Source organism: Acomys minous (assembly GCF_964271855.1).
Source record: "Acomys minous genome assembly, chromosome: 2".
Lineage (NCBI taxonomy): Eukaryota > Metazoa > Chordata > Mammalia > Rodentia > Muridae > Acomys > Acomys minous.
In genome coordinates, this window is record NC_140484.1 from 97,199,521 (window position 1) to 97,212,126 (window position 12,606).

General features: G+C 33.7%; 1 protein-coding gene and 1 long non-coding RNA gene across 27 annotated transcripts in view; one reads left to right on the plus strand and one right to left on the minus strand.

Moving 5' to 3' along the window:
* Window positions 1–12,606, minus strand: part of LOC311588006 — a 119,995-nt gene that overhangs the window by 21,138 nt on the left and 86,251 nt on the right. The window lies entirely within an intron of this gene.
* Window positions 1–12,606, plus strand: part of UBE3A (ubiquitin protein ligase E3A) — a 72,650-nt gene that overhangs the window by 12,266 nt on the left and 47,778 nt on the right. For 2 of the 6 annotated variants that reach the window (XM_084765315.1, XM_084765314.1), the window contains 4 exons: window positions 273–336; window positions 3,064–3,183; window positions 6,645–6,689; window positions 8,029–8,106. In XM_084765315.1, the coding sequence (XP_084621441.1) occupies window positions 3,164–3,183; window positions 6,645–6,689; window positions 8,029–8,106 (143 nt within the window). In that variant the 5' untranslated portion in view covers window positions 273–336; window positions 3,064–3,163. The remainder of the gene's footprint in view (window positions 1–272; window positions 337–3,063; window positions 3,184–6,644; window positions 6,690–8,028; window positions 8,107–12,606) is intronic. The other 4 variants (XM_084765316.1, XM_084765317.1, XM_084765319.1 and 1 more) reach the window with 4 other exon arrangements.

The following is a 12,606-nucleotide window of genomic DNA, read 5'->3' on the forward strand; positions in this document are numbered from 1 at the left end:
CAGCTTATTTGTAAGAAGGCTGCAGGTTAATCTTTGTACATGATGGGGAATCACGAGTTTCCCACATGAAAGTGTTCATATCATAGTCTACCTGTCTGCCCTGCTACTTAGTTTGGCAACAGGAGTAGTTGTCTTTCAATATATTTTTGGATCTTTATTATTGAAGATGGATTTGCTTTTATTTTATAATGAATTTCAGTAATTTTTTTTTCTCTGAAAGATTATCCAGTTGTTTATGTTAAAAGAATTGAGTGAGGTGTTTTATATTTTAGGTTAAAAATCTGTAAGAGCCTGATTTTAGAATTCATCAGCTCCTCAGAAGTTTGGCGAAGTATGGTATGTTTCTGTTTTATGTTTTGAAATTCATATTGCATGAATTATTTTAATGTCATGGCTAGCAATATGACAAATGCGTTCAATAAATATGGCGCCTGTCATTTTTAAAGGATCATGCTAAGTGCTGAATATGCTACCAGGTAGACTGTGGAGTATAAAAGTGGGGTGCTGGAAAAATTTGTGAGAGATTACGATACTATGAAACAAACATGGACAAGAAGATCCAGGAAATAGATTTGGCTGTTAGGCTGTGGGTATAAAGAATCTCTTTCACTTGCCAGCATATTATATATACAAGGCACTCTTTTTTATATAATTTTTTTATTAATTCATTCATACTACATCTCAGTAGTTATCCCATCCTCCCATTCCTCCCTCCCTCCCATTTTCCCCTTACTCCCCTCCCTATGACTGTGACTGAGGGGTACCTCCTCCCCCTTTATATGCTCATAGGGTATCAAGTTTCTTCTTGGTAGCCTGCTAGCCTTCCTCTGAGTGCCACCAGACTTTCCCCCTCAAGGGGACGTGGTCAAATATGGGGTACCAGAGTTCGTGTGAAAGTCAGTCCCCATTGGACTGACTTGGAATGTCCTGTCCATTGGCTAGATCTGGGTCGGGCTTCAAATGGTTTATACTCACTTATATCTGGACCCAAGGGGCATGTCCCATGAAAGTCTTCACTTATCAGGAAAGTGGGACAGAGGGGAGGACATACTATTGGCACTTTAGGCGAGAGAAGTATGGAGAATGGGGAAATAGAAGGATCCAGAGGGTCCTAAAAACCTACAAGAACATTATGACTTGTGGATCTGGGCCCAGGGGTCCTGCTCAAACTATGGCACCAGCCAAGGACTATATGTGCAGTAAACATCTAACCCTGACAAGGCACTCTTATGACAACTCGTACTAGGCTTTTTTTTCTACCTGTAAGTTAACTGCAGTTTAGAGAGTTTATGTAACTTGCCCAAGATTTCCCAGGTAGTAAGTGATCAAGCAGATAATGGAATCTCAGATTGGCTTTGGCACCTCATAAAATAGAAGAGGTTTGAAGAGAGTACTTAGTATTCTTAAGAGTGTTTGTAGTTGTTTAATGAATTGGCATTTTTGCATTTTAAATTGGAAGTTAGATTCATTTGGATATTCTCAATTTACATAAGCTATTAGTCTCATGAGAAACTAAGGGAACTATCTCATGGACCACATCATTCATTTTAAGGATGTTGTTTTCTCTGTCCCTTGCTATCTTGATAAGTAGGTTGTTTTTAGGAGACATATATTAATGATAGGAAAATTAGGGAAATTGGGGTATTTTCTTACAGGGATTATAAATCTTTAAAGATGTTTATATATTTACGCAGACCAACCTTAACAATAAGATGGGCTCAAACACTGATGTTTCAATAATTCCTTTGGGATTCTCAGATTCCTTCCTATTTTAATTGAGTTCTGCTTCATGCTTTTAGCCACCTTGTTTGTCTGTACTGTCTGTTTGAAGGTTTTAATTGTGAAGGTACTTTCCCTTCCCAGTGATAAGACTTTTTTTTTTTTTTTTAGTTCATTCAAATTTGTTCTATGTGTATAGATCAATGGAAGAGATTTGTGGGGAAACTAACTGGATAAAATGATTATTCAGTACTGGTATATTGCAGACATAAGTAATTTTGTCAGAATTACAGTATGATACGTAAGGCTGTGAAACTTGAATCAGAAAGATTTGGCTAAAACCATGTATGGGAGTTAAGATATTTGAAGAATAGAATATGTATTCATATTTTGCGATATTATTTCATGGAATTGAGTCTAATGGGATTGAGAATGAAACCTTTTTATACACCCAAAGGTTTTTAAGTTAATATTAGTTGATACTACTTAAACACAGTGTGTGTGTGTGTGTGTGTGTGTGTGTGTGTGTGTGTGTGTGTGTGTTGTGTGTGTGTGTTTTATCAAGAATTGTCCTGCTTGAGAGCTGATTTCTCCCCAGTTAAAGACTCCTGTTACTAAATCAGTCTCATTTTAACTAGTGCCACAATCCATATTCTAAATTTTGCTTATTTTACATATTTAAATCACAAAACACTGTAAAACAAAACTAAACTGTAGCAAAAATCTAATACTTAGGAGAAAGTTGATCAACTTTTGAATTTTTATTCTTCATTTCAACATTATTTATAAAATCTTGGACAAGTCAGTTAATTACTCTGAGCCTGCTTATTGTTAATCTTGGTGTCTGTTTTGGTCATGTAGAGCTAAAGTCAGTGGAACATAAAGGTACTGTTGACCATTGTATTTTGTAAATCATATAATGCTACTTTGAAAAGTAGGGATTATTATCTTTACAAGTAATGCCTGGGACCGGATGTGTTTCAGATTTAAGAATTTTTCAGATCTTGACATGTTCCAATAGTCTTCTGGTTGAGTTTATCTAGTCTGAAAATCCAGAACTGGAAATGCTCCTGAATCCAAACCTTTTTGATTTGCTTACATGATGATTTACAACTTTCTTGATTTTGGAGTATTTTTAAGTTTTGGATTGAGAATGTAGCTCATTTTCTCAAGATTATTTAAGAAAATAATATACTGGAAATAGTTCATAAAGGTTTTCCTATGCTAATTATTCATCTAATAAATTTGATATTGGCAACTGACTTGAAACTTTAAAGAGTATAATTTGAACAATGAATTGAGTTTATGCTAGTGTTCTAACTAAAGGTTTGTTTAATTTATTAGAATTATTAAGCCTACGTTCAGATCAAGTTAGCAGCTAGACTGGTGTGACAACCTGTTTTTAATCAGTGACTCAAAGCTGTTATCACCCTGATGTCACCGAATGGCCACAGCTTGTAAAAGGTAATTTTGAATGTTTTTTACAGTCTTTAAAAGGCTGTCATTGTAAAATGAATTATGTGCTATAAAAATAAAGAAAATGCATAGGTGGCAGAAATATTGCTAAGAATAGAGGACCTAAGAATTGAGCTTTTTTTTATTTAACCTCCTTTCTAAGATATTTATTACAGTGCCTTTCTTACCTGCCCATCCATGAAGATAAGTAGTCATCAAAGACCTGTTTTTCTGTATAAGTAAGAAAGTGTTTCTTGAAAAATTTCAAGATTTCATTATAGACATTAAGAGATATGTGGAAAATGCCCTAATTAGTATATTCAAGTGTACCTTTCATGTGGTAGAGTTTAAATTCTTCTCTAGAAGTGTTGCATCTTTAGTAAAACTAGTCTACTTTTTTTTTCTTCTATAGAGTTACAGTGGAGTTAAAAGTAAAGCTTTACTCTCTTAAAAGGATGGATTTGCTAGCTCATGTTGCAGTGTTCAGATTATTGGATATTTTGTGATCACATTTTCTTTTAAGTTAATACCTAATGTTGATACTTTTAAGACTTTTTTTCTCAACAATGTTACTAGGTATATTTCATTTCTTAAATTTTATTTATTATTTTCTGGCAAACTTTAGGATAACTTGGGTCAGTAGTGGGTTTCTGTTTTGTTTTTTTTTTTTTTTCTTTCTTTGTTTAAACTTTTGGTTGGTTTTTTATTTTTGAATTTGGTAAAATTAGAAGCATGTACTGGATACTTATTTCAAATGTATTAGCTGAAAGAAACAGTAAGCTCTTTTGAGAGCCAAAGTACAGCTTTGGAGCTATTAATAGGTGTTATATATACTCATGGTTTTGAAAGTTAATTCTAGTTTTAGGATATATTTTGGTAACTTACCTAGAATATTATTGAAGGAGTCTGTGAGTAGATGTTATTCAGATGAACATTATTATCAAAAACATCTGTTATATTTATTTTTCTCTTGACTAAAATAAAACTGCAGTTTAAATGAAAGCCACCTTTGCTATGTTTAAGACACCAAGAAGAGAATAGTTTGAGGGTAATAATCTTTGAATCCTTTCTTCTCTGATCTTTCTAGGGTTGTTTTAAATTCTTAGTTTGGCTTAATGGTGTTTAACCATCTCATCCAAACACGTAAATGTTAAACAGGGCTCTAGTATATTAACATTATGGTACTAGTGTGACATATTCTTCTGTTTAGGGAACAGAAATTGGAAAAATAGCCATAGTTATCATTTGATGATATGGTTGATCTATAGCTCTTTTTTTTTTTTTCTCTTAAAACTGCAGCAGTTCTATCTTTTGAGATAGGTTTTTCCTCTTCTCTTACATTTTTCCTATACTATTTTTCTCATCATTTCCTAACCTCTACATTTTTCTCTTTTTTTGTTCATTTAAAACATTTTGCTTCCTACCTGTTCAAAGGCTTCTAGTTTGTCATCCTTACTGCCAGTAGTTTTTTTTCCTGTTGTTGTTTTTGTAACCCATCTTTACTTTATGGTCTAACCTCAGATGTTGGAGGACTACAATAAAAATGAGTTAGCTAGTATATAGGTATGTATTTAGCCTTCTAGCCCTTTTATATGGGATGTAAGTTCGGAAACAAGTAAGTCTTGGGGTACTTACTTAAGACTGGTGGAAACCATTATATCCAAGATGACTTGCTTGTTCCCTGCGGAAGAGGGTGGAGATGTTTTGCATTTGTTATCACTGCCAAACCCTAATTTTCAGTTCTTATGTAATTTTGTGTTAAACAGAAAATATAAGTGTACTGCTAAGAAAATCTAAAGTATTTGAGTTCTTCGGGTTTGTTTTTAATTGTGTCTCTTCTCTATGTATGTGTGTTACTGACTTGGAATCTAAATGAATTTCAGTGAGTGATATTTTGAAAGTCTAGCAAAGAAGTGAATTTGATACTGAAGAAATAAGTACAGTAATTTTTGAGATTCTTTAAAAAATTTTTATGTGTATGAGTGTTTTGCTTTCCGGTATGTACATATACCACATGGGTACCTGATGCCTCCAGAGGGCAGACAAAGGATCAGACTTGGGACTGAAGTTACAGATGGTTGTGAGCAGTGGCTGTGTGGGTGCTGGGAATCAAACCTTGATTCTCTGGGAGTAGCAAGTGCTTTTAACCAGTGAGCCATCTCTCTATCCCCTAACCTACGTTTTTTTGGTGTTTTTTTTGTTTTTTGTTTTTTTTTAAATTAAAAATAACTTCTATAACAATGAGCCACTATTAGTCTAGTCTTATTATAAATGTTTTTTATTTAAGTTGAAAGTCTTAAGTAATGATAAATTCACAAATCAAGTCTTTGTATACCAATTTGGAAATTTAACTGAATCTTTTTTTAAACCTATTTTTGGAATTTGAAACATTAGAAATTGGTATTAAAACCAGTTCACCTTAATATTGACTTTCATACATTAATGATTTATAGGGTGACAGATTTTTTAAATATATATTTTATTCTTGTGAGGCAGTGTCTTCACTATGTTGTCCAGGTTGAGCTCTAAATAAGCATGATCCTGGCTTACCCTTCTGAGTACAGGAATTACAGGAAAGTAGCATTCTGGAATTTAACTACATAGGGAAAATCAGCTTATGTCCTACCCAATGAAAATGGGATTTTTTTGATGCTTTTGATGTATACATTTTTTATATTAGCTAATATATTAAAAAATAAAACCAACAGCAATTAAAGCTGAAATTAGCTTACAGTTATCTAGCAAATATAATATTCCACATACATGCTAATGACTTTTTTTTTTTTTAGGGAAATCTCATTTCCTTGTTGAATAACAGTAATTACTGTTAGAATGGTGCATAACATTTAAATATCTTAATATTTAAAAACATAATTATATTTTAGTTCAAATTGGTACAGAAATTGGCAGACATTTTTCAAGGAACCTTTTTATACTTTGGGTTTTAAGAGAAACGTGGTCTTTTCTGCAATTACTTAACCTTGGTTTTTCAGTATAAATGCGCAGTGTTTAAATGAATATGACTGTTTTAGTAAAACATTACTCAGAGCAAAACAAACAAAACAGGTGATTATCTCACACCTAGTGTGTTGCTCAGCTCACAGTGTGCTGGCTCTTCACTTAATATCAAGACTTATGAATGCCACTTTTTAATGCAGGAAACTGAACTTACAGAAAGTAACAGTTTTGCTTTTTCATATATGTTTGACTTTGTAAAAAATTATGGCTTATACTGATTTGATATCTAAGTATAATGATTGCAATTTCCTTTTCAGAAATAATTGAGGTTTCTAAAGTTTTTGTTAAATGCGTTATCACAATCTGATCTGATTACTTTTTCCCCCTCATTTTTAAATCTTTTAACCACTCTTTCATTGGAACTCAAGTCTGGCTTTCAAATTTATTGTCCCTATTTAATTTCTATCCTTTTTTGGAATTCACTAATTTTTGTCCTTAATTACATTTTACAGATCACCAGGAGAACCCCAATCTGAGGACATTGAAGCTAGCCGAATGTAAGTATAACTTGGTTCAGGCTATTCTTTGTTTTAAGTTGCCCTACACTGGTTTATTTGAAAATACCTTTCAGGCTTAAAATTAAAAAAAAAAAAAAATTAGAAAAAAAAAGGAGCCACTTAAAACTATATTTAGAGATTGGAACATAACTCCTTACTTGTCTCCTTACCAAATACTTCCAAGACTCTGCAAACCATTAGATGTCTGATGGTAAGTAGATTATTACATATATGGTTCTCAATTCTTAATGGTTTTGTGTCCTTAGCAGTTGTGGCTAAATAGGGCAATTAGAGCAAGATTCAACCATCTTAATACCTGCTGTTGAGTAATGTATGACTCATGAAATCAATGTTGTTTAAATATGACTTTGTTTACTCTAAATAGAGTCATTCGGTCTTGTGTTTTAGATATAAAGATGCTTAAGAATTAGTTTCTGCTGTCTGAAAGAGCAGAAACAGATATTTTTAAATGATTGAGATAGAGTTGCACTTGGGGTACAGTGGGAAAAAGATGACTAACAAACTTTGCAATAGAAGTCTAGTGCAGATATTAAGATAATTGGTGTGACTGGCTAAAACTCTTGAAATGTTACTGAGAATTAGGCAGCTCTACAAGCTTGACAACTATTGTAGGTAGAGTCATGGGCAAGATTTTGAAGCAGGACATTTGAGTGCAGGGAGATCTTTTCAAAAATTGACAATGACAAATAAAAATAGGAATCACCATGAGAAAGGATTAATCAGAGAAATATGGCAGTGATTCGGTGACTATAGCACCCGCCTCCCATGGAAGTGTGAAGACTGGAGTAGTGGGCCAGCTGGCTGCCAGACCAGCAGAGTGGGCAGGCTTTGAGTCCAGTGAAGGACGGCCTCAGTAGGGAAAGGCCAGCTGATAAGACACTAGGCCTCAGCCGCTGACTTCTTTCTATACATAACCCTATACATGTATAAATGCACCTGCATCCTAAATGCATAAGACAAACACACATACACCCACATCTCTATCTTCTGAACTTAGAAGGAGGTAAAGATAGATACGTAGAGCTATGCGTAAGTATGTGGTTGAAAAAGTCAAGGTTTTCTTTACTGAAACAGATTACATCCTTTTAAATACTTATGTACATTATAAATTCCAAGAAATGACTGAAGTATATTATTTAAATTTATGAGACCATGTAGCCTCCCTGATAACTTTAAAACACTTATAAAATGTAGAAAATTTACTGTTTACTGTTTTAAAGTATATAATTCAGTGGTATATTGACATTAATATTTTTGAGTGCTTATCATTAGAACTGTTAGCATTTTGCAATACTGAAACTTTGTGTGCATTAAATAGTGACTTGTTATTTCCACTGTGGCTGGCAACTACGATTCTACTTTTTGTCTGTGAGTTTGGTGCTTCTAACTACCTCAAGTAAGTGCAGTCACACAGCTTTTTCTGTCTTGATGATTGGCTTATTTTACTAACTCAGTGTCCTTGGAGTTCATTCATGTGTAGTATATACTAGAACTTCCATTCTTTTCTGTAGGCTGAATAATATTTGCTTGCTTGTATATGCTGCATTCTGCCGATCTTTATCTGTTAATGGGTTCTGAGTTTTAGCAGTTGTGAATAATGTTGCTAAAAGCATGAGTCTGTACTTTAAGACCTTGTCCAAAATTCTTTTGGGTCTACATCCTATCATGGTAATTATATTTTTAATATTTTGAGAATATACCATGCTGTTTTAAGTGGTAGTTACACCATTTTGTTTATTTTCCCTACAATAAAAGCATTATAATTCTTTTACTACTTAGCTGATGTATTAAAATTTCTTTGGAGAGTAGTAGTCATCCTAATGGATGTGATGTGAATAAATTTTATTGTAGTTTAGTAACCAAGTAACTTTTTTGTTGATAAAAAGAAACAAGTTATTTTATATACCTAGATAGCTGTAGATATAGTAAAAACTGAAGAGCTGCCTTCCCTATGTACCCTTTTTTTCCTTCCCCCTTGGAGACAAGGTTTCTTTCTTTGGCCTGGCTGTCCTGGAACTTGCTCTATAGACCAGGTTGACCTGAATGAAATTCAGCGATTCTCCAGCCTCTACCTCCTGAGTGCAGGGATTAAAGGCATGTACCATCACTGCCTGGCTCCCTATGTACCTTTTTATGAAAAATATTTAATGATATTTTGTGGAACACTATAATTAGAAAAATTAAGTTGGGATTGAATATACTGAAAACTTAACAAAGCTATGAAGGGGTTGTGGTTTTAAAGAAGTAACCAAATGTTGGAAGTTTCGTGCACTGAATGGCCAGCTGAGTTTAGAAACCTCATAGTGCTTGCAGTTTTAGAGACTTCTCCAATACCCTCCAATGTATAATATTTTACATTGAGTGTTAGCAAAATAGATATGACAGACTGACTATTGATAGTGACATGTGCAGAACCCTTTTAGCATTAGAACATTGTGCACTTACATTCTATTACTGATAGCCATGGTTGAGAATATTGTGCTATAAGAATATGGTAAAGCAGTATTTAAAGTCTCTTGAAAGATAAAGGCTAGAACCTAATTATGTCACTGTTGAAACCCGCTAAACATTTCAAGAACTATTACTAATATTTTCCAAATCAGTCAGAAAATTAGAAAGTTTCCAAAATTCTTATAAGTCAAAAATCATTTTTTCTCATATGAAAACAAACTCTACTACTGTAGGTTAGAAACAAATGTTCTTAAGAAAGTAATAGCAAACTGAATTAAACAACACATAATTAGTACTCATCATAATTAAGTGGAATTTATTTTAATCCGGTATGGAGGTTCATGCTTTTAATCTCAACACTTAGAAGTCAGAGACAGGCAGGAGGATCTCTCAGTTCTAGGTCAACCTTTTTTACAGATGGAATTCCAAGATAGCAGAGCCACACAGAGAAACACTGTCTCACAAACCAAAAAAGAAGCAACAAAAACAACCCATCCAAAAAAAAAAAAGTTTGTCTAACTATTCAGGGACTATATTGTCTTACTCTCTAAATCAAGGATTCTTCAAGCTGCAAGATGGTTCAGCTGCTAAGAGCACTGACCACTCTTGCAGAAGAAAGAACAATGTATTCAATAGATGATCCTGAGAGAACTGGATACATATAAATGAAAGGGTGAAATTATGTCCTTAGTTAATTTGTTTACAACTGTCAGCTATTTGAAGGCAGGAACCTTTTAAATATTAATGTTTGTAAATGTTTTTAAAGACATGCTTTCAACAAAAAATAGACTAATGGATTATACCAAACCATAGCTTTCTGCACAAGATAAGATACAATTAACAGATAAACATCTCATGGAATGAAAGAAAGCATTCACATGTGGAGAGGTTAATACATAAAATGTATAAGTCAGAAAGCTCATTGAAGAAGTGGGTGTAGGGCCTTAAATAGATGCTTCTGAAGAAGAAATGCAGGTGGGAAGATAGCGCAGTACTTAAAGTGCTTGCCTAACAAGCATAAGGACCTGTGTTGATAACTTTAATAACCGCATTAACATGCAGTGTGTGGTAGTGTATACATACATGAAATTCCAGTGATGAGGAGGAAGACACAGCAGGATCCCTGGGGCCAGTCTAAGTGGTAAGCTCTTAACTATTGGACTACATTCCAAAGGATGACAAGTGAGGCTGTACTGTGCCTGCACACACATGGGGTTGGGGTGGGTAGTACACATGGAAAGTGGTTAAATGAAAGAAATTCTTCTAGTTTTTAAAAATAGTTTTAAGATTGTAATTATATTTCTCCCTTTGCTATACTCTGCAGATTCTCACATACACCCTTCCTTGCTTTCTTTCAAATATATATGTGAAAAAAATTTATTCACTCACATACTCATTTATTTATTTGTTTGTTTTTGTTTGTTTTTTTGAGACAGGTTTTTCTCTGTGTAGCGCTCGGTGTCCTGGAACTCACTCTATAGACCAGGCTGGCTTCAAACTCAAGAGATCCTCCTTCCTCTGCTTCCTGAGTGCTGGGATTAAAGGTGTGCATCACCTTGTCCAGCATCAAATTTATGAGGGGAAAAAAAACTTAACCTCTCTAATCATCTAGGAAACCCAGTGTCATTATAAAAATATTGATGTTCATGATGGTGAAGTTGTTAGCAAACAGAAATCTTAACACACAGTTGGAGGGAATGTAAATTAGATCAATTATGGTAAATACAAGGTTTCTCAAAAATTTAAAAATAGACTTGACATGACCTAGCAGTTATATTGTAGAAATATGTAGCCAAGTGAAATAAAATGATACTTGCACTTTAATATTGATTGCAGCCTTAGTTATATTAAAAAAATGCAGAACTAAACCAGTGTTTGTCAGTGCATAAATAAATAAAATTTCGTATCTATTGTGATGTAATGTTGAGCCATTAAAAATGTCTGATATTCTACATCTGTGACAACATGTGTGGAAATGATGGTCCATATTTTCAACAAAGTAATTCAAACACAGAAAAATAAGTGCTGCATGATCTCATTTGCATGTAGAATGTCAAAACATTGATTTTCTAAAAAAAAGTTTGTTACTCAAGGTAGATTAGACGATGGTCTTAGAATTCAAAATGGAAAGTGGATAGAATTTAGTTCAGAAAACCTATTGTACAACATGATAATTTACTAATGTATTTTTTTCTTGAATATCACTAAAAGTCAACTTTTAAGTATTCTTGTAAAAAGGTTGTGCATGGGAGAATATGCATACATTCTTTTGCTACATCATGTTGTATATGATAAATATATGCAGTTCTTATTTGCCAACAAAAATAAAAGCTTTGGAAAAACACCTGTGTCTTCATATATCAAAATTGTTATTACATGAATAAAAGTTTTTATGATTGGTAAAACTTTAGTAGTCATAGGCATGGTGTTTAATATGCTTAAGGTAAAGGAGTAATTGTTGGAAAGAAATGGTAAAGTTTCTTTATATTAAGAAATGCAAATAGTTTTGGGGACTCTTATACAGGGATGTAAAATGCACATTGATGTGTCACCTTATTGGTAATGCAGTGGGGTAGAGAGGAATGTCCTTTAACCTATGAGTTTAATAGAAGAGGAAAGAAGCCAGAAGGTATTCAGGTGGATTATATGAAAATTTCATGGTTCTGTTTTCAAAATAATTCCTTTCTGGGTTTTTTCATCATTCTCTTGGTCAGATTGAACCTTTGCAGGTCCTTTAACCAAGCATTAGCCTTGTAATATGGGGAATAAGTTTACATAATGTGACATGTTTTCTTCAAAGTCAAATAACTAGAAAATACCAACTTAAAAAAAAGTAAGCCATAACAATGAGAAATTTGAGACTATCGAGTCTGTAATGTGGTAGTTTGGAAGATACATGAATATGTTAATAGGTCATGTTCTCACTACTATATGATGAACTGCTAATTATAAGGGGAGTTAATGTGGAGTAGTGGAGTCAGTGATTGCTGTAGGAACACAGATGTGGTATGGAAACTTTGGATTGAGCTGTGATAACTAAGGGCCACACTGCTATCAGCAGGAAGATTACTAGCAAGTCCACTAGACTGCATAGACTCAGTATTAGTGGAATGCAGAGGTAGGGTGATAAAAACATGTAATTAAAAGTAGAAAAACATAGTAGATCATCGAAGACCATGCATGGAAGTTGATTATAAGTTATCTCCTGATTACTTTTCTCCTCTGGTAGCCTGGATAGCATTGTTAAATTCTATGAATGTTAGTCAGTAGGGATCAAGCTTCCAAGCAAGTTTTAGCTTGACTTTTTCCATTATTTGATTAAAGTATGTGCTGTCTTCAGCAATAGTGTCTTACTATCAAGTTTGGGAGGGTAACCTAACACATTGACAATAATGTTGGAAGAAGGTGATCTATGGGATCTCACTGGCCAACAACTTCAAAGAGG